This window comes from Solanum pennellii, chromosome 1 (assembly GCF_001406875.1).
Source record: "Solanum pennellii chromosome 1, SPENNV200".
NCBI classification, from domain to species: Eukaryota; Viridiplantae; Streptophyta; class Magnoliopsida; order Solanales; family Solanaceae; genus Solanum; species Solanum pennellii.
The window spans coordinates 84,830,577-84,843,840 of NC_028637.1; the positions used below are offsets into that span (position 1 = coordinate 84,830,577).

The window sequence follows — 13,264 nt, forward strand, 5'->3', positions numbered from 1 at the left end:
AATGCATGATTAAGCTAAGAACATGAAAGTATATGATATGATGAAGTATGAATATGGGTAATATCTAAATGTGTTTATGTGAAAGTTCTTATATGTAAGTACACATACACACACATGAATCCATATAATGAAGCATGTATGATAATCTAGTAAAGAGGGAGTCTATTGGAAGGTATTCTCAATTGTACTCTAAACTAGATATTGCTTGATTATGCTATGTCCATGTGAAAGGTTTTCTCACATGATTTAAGTTGATGAAAGGACACTCTCATCTATAACCTATGAGCTAAGCATATGAGGAGTTAGACCTCCTAAAGCCATTTTTATGAAGTAAAGTTAATAAAGACTTTTTAGTGAAGGGAAGTTAGCTTAGCATGAGTGAACTTGATGATGAGGGGTGCCCTTTCCCAATATGGGAAACCTTGTTCACCATAATCTTCACGAGGAGGATAACTACAATGCCCAAAAGACATAAAGAGGGTTTCCATATATGTCTCGAAGTTTCCATAACTATGTTTCCCCATAAGACCTAGCTAGTGGATCCACCTAAAATGCTAGAATGATAATCATGTTTTGCCTTAGCAAGTAAGATACCCTCTGTTGGTGTAAGGGGATGACATCAAATTCCATGTTTGGCTTACATGGTCTTATTATCGGTTAAGGCTAGGATCTCCCTGAAGTAAAATGGACAATGGAAGTAAAGCAATGAACCCTAAATAGGATAACCTAAGAGAAGTTGCTTAGTATAGGTGAGGGTATGGGACTTTACCTATGCATTGCACAAGTAGCTCTTGAAGGGAGTTCTAGGAAGGTGTTCTATATGTATATGTATATGTCTCTTATGCATGAGGTTATGGTATCAACCTATTTGTTATGATAATATCTATAGTATGAGTCATATGGTGTCTATTTGATGTGGTCTGACTTTATGTGTATGATGTTGGTCTTATTGACTATATGATGAAGGTCTTACTTGGCATGTATGAAGTTGTCTATACTTGTCTTGAGGATATATGAAATAAATGATATACTATCGGTCTCTTTATAAGTTTACTTAGTATGTGTGAGGTTATGAGACTTCACACGTACATTGCATTAGTAGACTTAGGTTGGGATTATGAGTAAGGTCTTATGATGTCTTTAGGAAATGAAGTCCAAGTGTGCTATTGTTGATTATTGCTTCTTATGATGTTATTTGTAGTTTTGACTTGCATGTTGTCTTGGAATGAGTCTTATATGTGTTCATAGAACATGTTGGTTCATATGTGAAGTAGGTGACTTAGGATATGCTATGTTCCTATTAATGCATATGTTTAAGTAAATGAAGGTAATGTATATTGTTCATCTTGGTGGCCTTAAGGTGATGCTTGAGTGTGGATGGTGTAATGGGACACTATTCATGCATTGCACCAAGTGTTACTAAGGGGTTACTTGAGGGTAAGTGAAGTAAGGTAAAAGAAGGTAATACTATGAATATGGTAAATGTGCCTTAAATGAATTATATGGCCTTATGTGATGTTATGAATAGTGTTCATGCCTATGTGAAGTCTATGAGTTATGCTTTACTTATTGTATGAAGGATTTATGAAGTTTTGCTAAAAGGCATGATGCATGGTTTTCTAACCAAATATCCTCTTTAAATGCATGTTTTTGTATGGTTGTCATACTTAGTGCATTCTTGTACTAACACCATTCTTCTTCACCTTTCTACACAAAGCGTAGGTCATGGATGCTTAAAGGATATCTCCAAGGTGAAGGGCTTGATATATGTTTCCCAAGCTCAAGGATGGGGTCTTTATGATTCAAGGATTACATATGTCATGCTTATGTCAAGTTATGTAATAGCTTAGTTATTATTTTATGTTGTAAGGGTCGTGTCCCTATTCTACTCTATTAATGTTAAGTCTAAGATGGCAAAAGAGACTTAGAGTCTAACTATGTATTATGACTTATTTTATACATATATGAAGTGATGTTTCTAGCATATGATGTGCTATGAAAGTTTTAAATTTTCCGCTAAATTTACTTATGACAATGTGATGAATGAAAACTATGGGTTTGTATAAGACCTCCGAGAGGTCAAGTACGCCATGTTACTTTTAGGGGGTGCTCCCCACAAGCCCTACTAGCGTAGCAAGTCTGGTCGCTGGTGTGTTGTTCGTTCTAGCGATAGGCTCCAAGCGCGATTCTGATTCTCAATTTGGTTTTCTGTTCTGGAATGAATCTGTTCTAAAGAAAGACCTGCCTATACTGAAGAGGGGCTGGTTCACGGTAATGAATGGTGGTATCGGTCGGGGCAAGCACAGCACTCGTTCCCGGTTGTGACATTAATGTCCTCAAGCCTGAGTGCCTAAATGAAGATGTGCAAGGAGGTTTTGCTCAAGAAATTTATATATTAGGTGAGTACACCTTGATAGTTTTGCTTCAAACGACAACATTATGTCCTGTTTGGTTGTTGTAATTGCGTGTCTCAAAATATTGTGCTTTACCTGACCTTTTTTTGGTACTTACAGGGTTGTCAATTCCTTTGAATCATAACGTTCTATTCTATACAGCTTCCTGGTTCAAACTATCACTGTCGTGAGGTAAAAGCTATTTTCATTTAATAATTTTTTGAACTTTTTGTTCTACTGTCTATTAATTGTGCTGCAACTTACTAAATATCTTTTTTTGGCAAAATCTGAACTAACTTTTTTCCCCTGCAAATTACCAAGGTTCAAAGCTTGCCACACTTTATTCTTCTAACAATATTTTATAAGTACTATGGATTGGTAAGTTGCATTTTCCTACTGATCGCTTCTCCTGACATTAAAAGCGTCACAATCTTCAACTTAGACACATATATGATTTTATGACTCTACGGTTCCGCGTGGTGTGCCTTATGGTTGTGGAGATATAATATTTTCATCTCACATGATATTTTTCCTAGTCTTTGTGCGGACATATCAAAAATATGAAACACGAAAGTACTACAGTAATAAGGATTTGAATGACTTGATATCTCATAATCATTTGAATCTTAACTCTAATTATAGTGGAACTATGCAAATCAGCATTATTTGGTGGAGATGGGAGTTCAGTGTGATTTATACTAAGTACTTAGCCTAATTAAGCAAAACGGGACACGAACACTTTCCTCCTTCCTTTTGCTGCATTTTCTCCTCTTATTTCAATCATTCACCTGGAAGATATGTCTGTCTCAAGTTATGTAAGTTCTTGTAGGGAGAGTTCCATTTGGACTTTTTCATTTTTTCATGGTACAATGACAAAAAATTGCTTTGTGGGGTACAAATATCTTATGTGTCTGTTGAGTAACAATAACTTTCTGCTTCCTTTGTTTAGGTTGCATATCTATATTTTATCAAGTGTCTTGGCATAACTTGTACTTGTCACTGATTGCTTGATTTTATTTTACAAGTTCATGAAATAATGTGCGGGTTAGTTGTTATTGTACAAAGATTTTTTATTATTGCATCCAACAAACATTACATTGTTGACATCGTTGTAGCATGGTGATTGATAATCTTTTGCTTGATGCACTCCTTAGTAGATTATTGTTATTGTAAACACTTGATTGAGTCATATTAATTTGGTACAGGTACATTGTCAACCTTGTAGTGTTCTTCATTGATAAAACATTACAAGGTTAGTTATCAATTCTAAATTTATCTTCAAAAGAACCATTTCATCTAGTTTTTGCCCCTTCACTCCCTTCTTCCAAATTTGGTTATCACGCAAGAAAGATGTTAAATAGTTGAAGCACTGAGGTCTTTCTTGAAAAATTATCTGATCGTACTAGTGGCTTGTTGCTTCTAGTGACTAAGGATAGCAAATCCAAAGAAGAGAATCACATACTATTGAATGAAAATTTTGGAGATCCTACATAATGGGTATCGAGATTTCTGCATTTTCCATCCTGGGATTATAGCTTTTCTGTCACTATTGTAAAAGTTTTGAGTACATTATATTTGATTTTGTGAAATATATTCGTTGCTAGAATATATTGAACTATTGTAAGAGTACTTTTGAACTATTGTATACACATATTTAAAATACTGCTTTTTAAGTACGTATATGTATAATAGACATACTATCTTTTGAAGTTTATTGAAAATATCTATATTCGAATTACTCATTAGTTAATTTAATACTTGAGATTGTTTATGGCAAAATAATATTGGTGTTTTTAATTAGAAATTGTGGCATATAAATATATTATAGCCAAAATAATGTTACAACACTTAAAACTGTAGCCAAAGGATCGTAAATTATTTTATGCACATGGGTACGGACTACACTTCAAAGTATTGTCATACATAAGATAGAAAAGGCAATATTTTAAAATTATGGGCAATAAGGAAGCAAAGGTACACTTGAAAGTATAGCTGTATGAGATAGAAATGTTGTTATATGAGATATGGCAAAGCGTGACCTTTTTGGCTTTTAGGCTACGCTTTTAAGCGTAGCTGATAAGGTAACACTTGAAAAGTATCGCCTAAACTCTAAGGTTACGCTTCTTTCGGCCACTCCCGAAAAAGCGTGGCTTAAAGTAAAAAAGTGTTTACTTTTATCAAATGTCACACTTTTTCATAGTTTAGGCCACACTTTTCTAAAGTGGTTGTAGACATAAAGTGTTGTAGTGATCATATCATAATACTTGAAAAAGGTAAGAATCTAGTATATCAATCCAATCATATAGCTACTTTCAAAACCATGATTCCGTAACATATTCATACAAAAAATGTACTCTCGTAGATCCATGAAACTTACATGCCGTGTCTCGAGACTTACTTGTCATTAGAATTTCATATCAAATATGACTTTCTCCATACCAACAACTCAATCTTCCTGGGTTCATGATACCCATGGGTATAATTAAAAAATCAATTGTTTCTTCGTTCATTATAAAAAAGGTATATGATACAATAAATTTTGTTCACTTTTTTCCCCTGTTCTCAATTAATATCAGATTGAATTACTTTCAGATGATTTTTGTTTTCGATTGTATTGAATGAAACGAGTGAAGAATAAAAGATATCTAAAACGTATAATTGGTTATCTTGTCTGTATTTGTGTAAACTAATAAGTATCAATTGGATTTGTATTTTTTAAATAGTTATTATCGATAGATTATGATATGAATACATTGGTGATCGGAGGTTTGAACGAATTATTGTTTTCAAGTGTATTTAAATTGAGCGAGTATTAAAGAAGTGATGTCAATTATTGTATAATTAGGCCTTTCCGTCTATATTTACATAAACTGATTAGTATCAGTTATTTGTATTTATTTTTGTTTAAATTACTTTTCTATTGATTATGAATTAATTGATAATTGTATTTTTTTTATCGAATAACTGGTTTAAGTTATATTTGACTTGATCTAGTAATGAAGAAGTGATATGTATGTTTGTATAATCGAGTTATCTCTGAATGTATAATTTTGTTGGCAAATTATTTTGTTTAAGTATAATTTTATTGGTAGACAAGTCAAAAGGTTATAAAATTTGTGCACGTACTAAAATTTATAAATAAGTATACAATTTGTTGAATTATTGTATTTGTTATGATATGCATGGGAGAAATATACAGTTATTATAATTGATTTGTACTTATATATTTCGTATAAGTATAATTTTGTTGGTAGATTTTTGTACTTGTATATTTTGTATAAATAAAATATAGAAATATACAATTAAAATAACTATATAGAATTACGAATTTATATTAATATGAGTGGAACTCTAGATCAAAAATTAAATTTATTTTTTAATAAGAATTTCAAAAATTATACAAATATGATAAAATTTAAAAATTCGTTAGAATTTATATAACACAAACATCTAAACTTTAAAAAATTATGCAGATTTTATCATACAAAAGTTAGACAAAATGTATCTGACAACAAGGGTGAAAATCTACAAGAAATCACAATCATAATTCATATATAAATACAAATCAAATGAATAAGAATGAATTTGCCAAAACAAAAAAAAAAGTAATTGAAACAACATAAAATTTTCTCTAAAAATCTGAAAGCAGGATTTGAGAGGGAAAAAAATAATGAAATTTTCTGATTTTGAAACCAATTTATGTTGAGTAATTTAAACAGAAAATAATGGAAAAGGATTATGGAGAGAGAGAAAAAATTAGTGTTTGTAATAGTAGATTACTTAACCGAAAACTACTCGCTTAACAAACGTGAGATACAATTACAGCTACAAGTAAGTAATGATAATTAATGCAAACTATAATTGTTTATCCATATAATTTTCCCTTTTATTTTTCATCATTTAAATTTTGGATTTAATTTTTTCACGGGAAAATTATTTGTATGAGTGTTGTTTAATAAATAATTACTGACTTAACGCTACTTTTTGTTTATTACCATTTATAGCAATACTATATTAAATATGTAATATGTATTAAAAGTGAATTAAGTATACAGTACATGTGTTATATTTGTTTTTAGAAATATATTAGACTTGTTTGGTAAGAAGTTGACACATTGTATTATAAGTGTATTAAAATGTGTGATAAATGTATGGGAAAATTACACAACAAAGCAAAGTTATACTATTTAATTACTCATCATAGCTATAGTTTGTTATAATTACACTGGTGACTGACATTGTTATACATTAATTACGTGAGATACTTCGAGTTTGTATAATTAGTCATGTTTGTATATGCATAATTCGCGATAATATACAAATACATATGTATAATATACAATTATTTAACCTATATACAAATACAATTCACCTCTCTCCCACTCTCTGCCCTCTCTCGCTCGTCCCTCTCCTTCCTCTCCCAATATCGCTTGCCCTATATACGAATGCATATGTATAACATACAATTATATACATATATAATTCACCTCTCTCCCACTCTCTACTCTCTACTCTCTCTCGGCCTCTCTCCTCTCTCCCAATCTCGCTCGCCTCTCTCCTTCCTCTTCCAGTCTCGCTTGCCTCTCTCCTCCCTCTCCTAGTCTCGCCCACCTCTCTCCTCTCTCTCCCTCTCCCACTCTCACTTGCCATATATACAAATACAAATATTAATATACAATTATGTAACAGATATGCATATACAATTCACCTCTCTCCATTTTTCCCCTCTCTCTCTTCTCTCTCCCAGTTTCGCTGACTTCTCTTTTTCATATAACATGTAGCTACGAATTGTAATTATTAAACCATAACTATGGCGAATAATTAGGCTATTTTTAAGTGACTATATGTGAAAGTTTCCCTAAATGTATTATCCATTAATAAAACTTGTATTATACATGAGTAATAAATTATTTTTTATAATATGAATTAAAAGTATATTATAAATGTATTAATCAAGTAAAAAAAATGATATTGCTTTTAATAATAAATATTTTTTATTTATAGTATATTTATGTACGTTTCCCTTTTTTCAACCTCAAAAATTTGCTGGACCACTTGAAAATGTTATTGGGCCAAGTAGACTAAATAAGCCCACAAGGTATACTCAGAGCAACTAGGGTTAGATAAAATTTCTCATCTGTTTAAATGGAGGTTTTGCGTCGCTTCTTCACACTTTGCCTCCATTGAAGACTCTCCCTTAGACTCACTCAGGTACGCCACTTATCCGTTCTTTGTTTTCTGCTTTGTATATGGAGAATTTCTCACTTGTTGCTGTAAATATGTGGGTGTTTGGCCATATTTTATTGTGGATTTTGAAAGAAACAATGATATTTGGATTTGTTTTTGACTTTTATGAGTAATTTGGATTGAAAAAAGTGAAACTTCCTGTTTTCTGTTTGAATTCCGTAATTTTCATGGCCAATCTCGTTAATCTAATATAGAAGAATGTTTTAGGGTTTTTTGTTATACCCAACTCTCTTTGTTGGGAAAAGGGTTGTTCTTGGTGATGGAGAGGGCTTTTACTTTTGATGAATGTGTAGAATCATGTTATGAAGAAGAATAGTGACTAATATTTGGTTTCAAATCTAGAAAGTTTCCAGTTTTCTTTCTTTCTTAATGCTGATTTAGTTATGTTGTGTTATGAAAAGGTTGTTAGAACTTTATTTCGGCACTTCAGAACCACCAGCCAAGATGCAGAACGATGAAGGACAAAACATGGATCTTTACATCCCCAGGAAATGGTATGCCTGCTTTTTGAGTTTTTTGGTGTCGTGTTGATTTTACTTGGTGTTTGTATAACTGCGTGTTGTAATTTAGCTAACACATGACCGCAATTGCAGTTCTGCTACAAACAGGCTGATCACTTCAAAGGACCATGCTTCTGTTCAACTTAATGTTGGTCATTTGGACGATAGGGGTGTCTACACTGGGAGTTTCACAACTTTTGCTCTCTGTGGTTTCATCCGTGCTCAGGTACTTTTTCCCTTCGATTATAATACTACCTGTTTAACTTTTGCCATTGATGTGGATAGTTCTTTCCCGGTTAATTTGTGGTTCTCTTTAGTTTTGGTAATTCCTTTGGTAAACTTAATAGATAATGTATGTGGTAGCTGCTTTTTTGAGATTAGATTTTAAAATGTATCGCTGTTAGTGATACCATCTTGGCGAATCATCGTTAAATATTTGAGTTGCCCAAAGAAAACAATAGTAGTCTGTAAAGCAGGTTTGTTCATCACTTATATTTTTTGATAATCCAAGAAATGGAGGTGGGAGACGTACCAAAAATGAGATCAAGGTACTTTTGTTATAACACCGGCAAAAAAATTTGATAAACCTGCTTACAAGTTAATGTTTCCAAATCAAAGTCAAAGCTCAGGTTGTAGTCTTTTCAAGTAAGAATATCTACCTCTTGCATGTCATGAAAATAATGAAGACGACTTCTAACTGCTGTTTCTCTATTTGATGGTAGTATCATTAGGTATCTGGGGAAGTTTAGATTCTTGCTTTTCCTAGCAATCCAGATAGATTGGGATGTCTAATTTTAGTCTGTCCTTTTTGCACTCGAGTATGTTTTTAGTATTTTGAACAGGCCATTTAACTAACATTTATGCTTGTCATTCAGCTGATGTTAAAAATAAGTTCAATCTTTTTGTTTCATCTTTTCAGGGTGATGCTGACAGCGCAATGGACCGTCTCTGGCAGAAGAAGAAAGTTGAAGCTAGACAAGAGTAGAAAAAATAGATTTGCATTTTGATATTACTTTATGATGAAGGATTCTGGATAACATTTAAATTTCAGTTGAGTTAGACAATGTTCTCCCAGCTATAAGCTATATGTTGGATTCATCTTTGGATATCTGAGTTGCCCCTTTGCTCATGATTTTGATTTCATTTTCTGATTAGTTTTTTTATTACTCTGGTTCTATTCCTTTGCTGTTTTCATAGTTATATTTTTCCAACAGTACTGAGGGTTTTTTTTATCCAAAATCTTATGTTAGATGTAAAAAATTTCATGAGATGTGTGGAGAGTGTTGGATTAGAAGGCTTCTTGAGCTTCTTTACTCGTCTAATTGAAGCATGTAAGCGGATCTTGTGTTACAGAACCTTCTCGGATAGGGCTTGAGTACCTCATCCGGACTTGTGTGGAGTATGTTTATCAATTTGAATTCTGCAGAGATGTGACTAGGGTAGTCAAGAAGAAACACACTGAATGCTGAGAAATACCGAAGATTTTCCTTGTCAATTCTTTGAAATGGCATTTGATAATCCTCCCACCTCAGTACTGGCATTTGATAATCCTCCCACTTCAGTGCATTTGCTGTCTAATAATCTGACTGATGGATAGCATTGGATCCATATGCTTCTGGTCTTAATGGTTCATTTGCCTTGAGCTTGCATGACTTTTGGTACAGATGGTATGCTAAGTGGAAATTTATCTAAAGAAACTAGTAAAACTAATCTCCAACTTGTATATTAGTATATCTAGTTTGTTGAAATACCAGGACTCCTTGAGCACTGCCTTTCTGGGCAGTAATTGTGTTTGCTCTAGTCTCTTTATTGGATATTTCTGTAATTGCCTTTGTTTCAATGTTTTTGTCAAAACATGTTTTGGTCCAAGAAACAAGTCATATTTTTTTCTTGATGATATGTACTTTCTTCTCCCTAGCACTTGTTTTGTTTTTTTCTTTCTAAACATTGATGGTTTCAGTTTTTGTTAAGATATAACAAGCTTTTCCATTACGGGTTTCTCAAACAGTGCAAAGATGGATAACTTAGTATAGCATGTTCTGCACAAAAACATTTTGGACGTCCTGAACTCCTGATTATATGGTTAAAGTTAGCATATAGATTACCTTAAGAGTTGAGACAATATTCCTGCATCAATTAGGCTTCTAGTCTAGTTCTGTTGGAAAATATCAGAAGGGTCAAATTACTCAAATCCAGACAAAAATAGTAAGGTAAGTACTGAATGATTAAAAATTTAAGCACTAAGAGGTATTGGGGTTCACTGTGGCATAAGTAGCACTAGATAACAGTTTGATTGTGTTCCACTGCCGGACACTTGGCTTACACTGTTGATTCAAATAAAGCCAAAAATGTTTTCTTCTTTTGACTTTTGGTGAATCTTGACGAGATCATATTCACGTATACCCATTAACATGTTTCAACAAGAAGCAATCATAATATACATTACCAGCAAAGAGTCGGTGCAATAGTTGGAATTTCTCCCTTCTTAATTAGTAGTCCTTGGTTGGTTCGAGCAAGGTTATGGAGTGTAGGAAGCACTCCGTGCTCCCCTTGTGAGTCTACATAGAGTGGATCTGGATTAGTAGGCTGTTGGGCTACGAATACATAATAGTTGAAGGAAAAATTATAACGAACATCGCACAGAGCTGCAATGTTTTGGTGCTTGCTTTATGTAGGGAAAGTCCATCAACTTGTGCTAATAGTATAATCATATAGTTGGCTCACAGCTGTTATTTCTTCTCTTTCGACTGCTTGGCTGGTTTGTCTGATAGTGCTGAGACTTGTGGGTATCTTGTGCAATAGTTATAATCATTTGGTTATTCTTGATTTTGATCAATTAACCTACTTATGACTGGTTGGACTATTATAGCGGGACTTCTTTGGAAAAATAACTTTGTTTTTCTGAAGGAATAGTCATTTCACAATTATGTCTGTATTATACATTGGCAGGAACAATTTAGTTTCTCCACAGACTCGATAATCCTATTTTCAACACTTTCTCATGAAAACCTGTATATTCTGAGATCCTTCTATATGTATGTAATGTTTGCAAAAAGAATGGATTTTTATGCTTTCACGTGAACAGAGTTAGAGCCCGTTTGGATGGGCTTAAAAAAATAGCTTTTAAAAAGTACTTTTGAAAGCGCTGAAATTTATTTTTAAAATAAGTAATTATGTGTTTGGATAAAAATGCTTAAATTAAAAAAAAAGTTGTTGATGTGTTTGGCAAATAAGTGCTGGTAACTACTTTTTTTAATATAAAAATGTCGGAAATACCCTTAAAAGCTGTTAACATGATAAAAGTTGATTAATTTAAGATTTTTATACTTAAAAAAATGAAACAGAACTAATTTATATTTTACATCCATAAGTAATTATATTTTGCTATCATTCACATATTTATTTATTATTACAAATTGTTTATAAATAATAATAATAATAATAATAATAATAATAATATAATAATGATATATAATATACAATATATAATAAGAATAATAATGAATAATAAAACAAATAATAGTAATAATAATAAAGAAAAATAAAATAAATAATAATTATAATAAAATATTAATAATACTAATAATAATAAAATAAAATAAAATAATAATAATAAATAATAATAATAATAATAATAATAAAAAAAAAATAAAAAAAATAAGGGTAAAAAGGTAATAAACGCGGTCAACATAAAATGATTTTAAGTTGAAAGAAAAAAAACATCCTTCACCTAGTTTTTAGCTTTTGGGTTAAAATAAGTCATTTTTGACTTAAAATAAGTTATTTTGATATTTATCAAACACTCTAATAAGTTAAAAACTGATTTTTGAGTCCATTTGACTTTTAAGCCCATCCAGACAGGCTTTTAATACTCCATGACCAAAGGCCTAAATTAAGGTTAGATTTCAGAGTAGCCATTAGGCTCTTACCAAATAGATGGACCTTAAAGAACAAGAATCTTGATTCGTGCTTACACAATAAGTTGCATGTTGCAGAAGAGTATTTGTGTGGATAGGAGAAAACCTGCCAAATAAGAGCAGCGATGAAATTTGATTTCTGTATAAAATGTTATGCTTACAATGTGGAATATGAGCATCCAGAAAATCTGATATCTGGGATATGGAACAAAAATGGAAATCAAGAATCTCATCACATTTAACATCAGTATGCCTTTAGAGGCAATTAGCACTTTTTACTGGTTCCATGCCTCTTAATGCATGAACAGTTGTTAGGAAATAATTGTGTGGCTCACTGTTGCTATAGGAGATGAAGGATTCCAGCTCAATACCTTAGATATGGAACAAAAGAATAAGGATTATGATAACGGACACGAAAGCATGTCCATTGTCCACCCCCACCCCTACTTCCCAGTGAAAAGATCAATGTGATGTTACTGGTTAAAAGTGGTGTGACTTATAACCAATGTAGCTATTCTCCTTTGTTGGTGGCCCTCATATCTTGCAAACAAAGTGGGATATTTCTTTCTTTGACACTTTTAAACTGTACAAGAAAGTAGAGATTTGATCCGCCCTTTTAGCTCTTTCATGTGGAAAAATCCTTGAAGCATTTTATATGGAATGCTTTCTTGGTCCACATGAATGGACCCTTATGAAGGTGAAAAGTTTAACATAGTTCCAGTCCTTTCGGACCATACACCCGGCTTTGTCACATGAAAATTATGCTTTGGAGTCACTCTCCTTGATCTTCATTTGCTCTCTAAAATAGTTTTAACAGCTCTGTAATAGGGTATCGCGAGTAATACTCAAGTTAGCTTATTCCATTAACAATATTATTCACAGTATGCGAGCTTTTATTCAGCCAATTTCGAGTGAGTTTTGTGTGGTAAGGAAAATACCTGGTCCCATCAGGTGTACTGTGGTCTAGCTAAAGAATTTTGAAATGGTGAACAGTTGAGTTGTTATTATATGAATATGATGAATTATTCTGTGTCCCCTTTTTGTACTCTGAAGATGCTTGAATACAAGTCCTAAAAGTAGCATTAGATGCTTAGGCTACCAAGACATTAGAAATGCATTACTTGTTATACTATGCTGCAAGAAGGGGAATCATTTCTATTTGACCCCCACCCATAAGATGCTTGCTACACTATCTTCTATATATCAA

The 13,264-nt window shown here is 32.5% G+C and overlaps 1 protein-coding gene across 1 annotated transcript; it reads left to right on the forward strand.

Annotated features, from left to right (window-relative positions):
• The first annotated feature begins 7,453 nt into the window (after positions 1 to 7,453).
• LOC107022097 (40S ribosomal protein S21-2) lies at positions 7,454 to 9,272 on the forward strand. Its single transcript, XM_015222823.2, has 4 exons — positions 7,454 to 7,604; positions 8,042 to 8,134; positions 8,234 to 8,366; positions 9,060 to 9,272. The coding sequence occupies exons 2-4, from the start codon at positions 8,085 to 8,087 to the stop codon at positions 9,123 to 9,125; spliced, it is 249 nt and encodes an 82-aa protein (XP_015078309.1). The 5' UTR covers positions 7,454 to 7,604; positions 8,042 to 8,084; the 3' UTR covers positions 9,126 to 9,272.
• The last annotated feature ends 3,992 nt before the right edge of the window (positions 9,273 to 13,264 follow it).

What these genes read in the sequence shown, in the direction of transcription:
- LOC107022097 (XM_015222823.2), top strand. Translation starts at nt 8,085, where the DNA reads ATGCAGAACGATGAAGGACAAAACATGGATCTTTACATCCCCAGGAAA. An exon ending in CTTTACATCCCCAGGAAATG is followed by an intron (nt 8,135 to 8,233) that starts GTATGCCTGCTT and finishes CCGCAATTGCAG; the next exon opens with TTCTGCTACAAACAGGCTGA. An exon ending in GTGGTTTCATCCGTGCTCAG is followed by an intron (nt 8,367 to 9,059) that starts GTACTTTTTCCC and finishes TCATCTTTTCAG; the next exon opens with GGTGATGCTGACAGCGCAAT.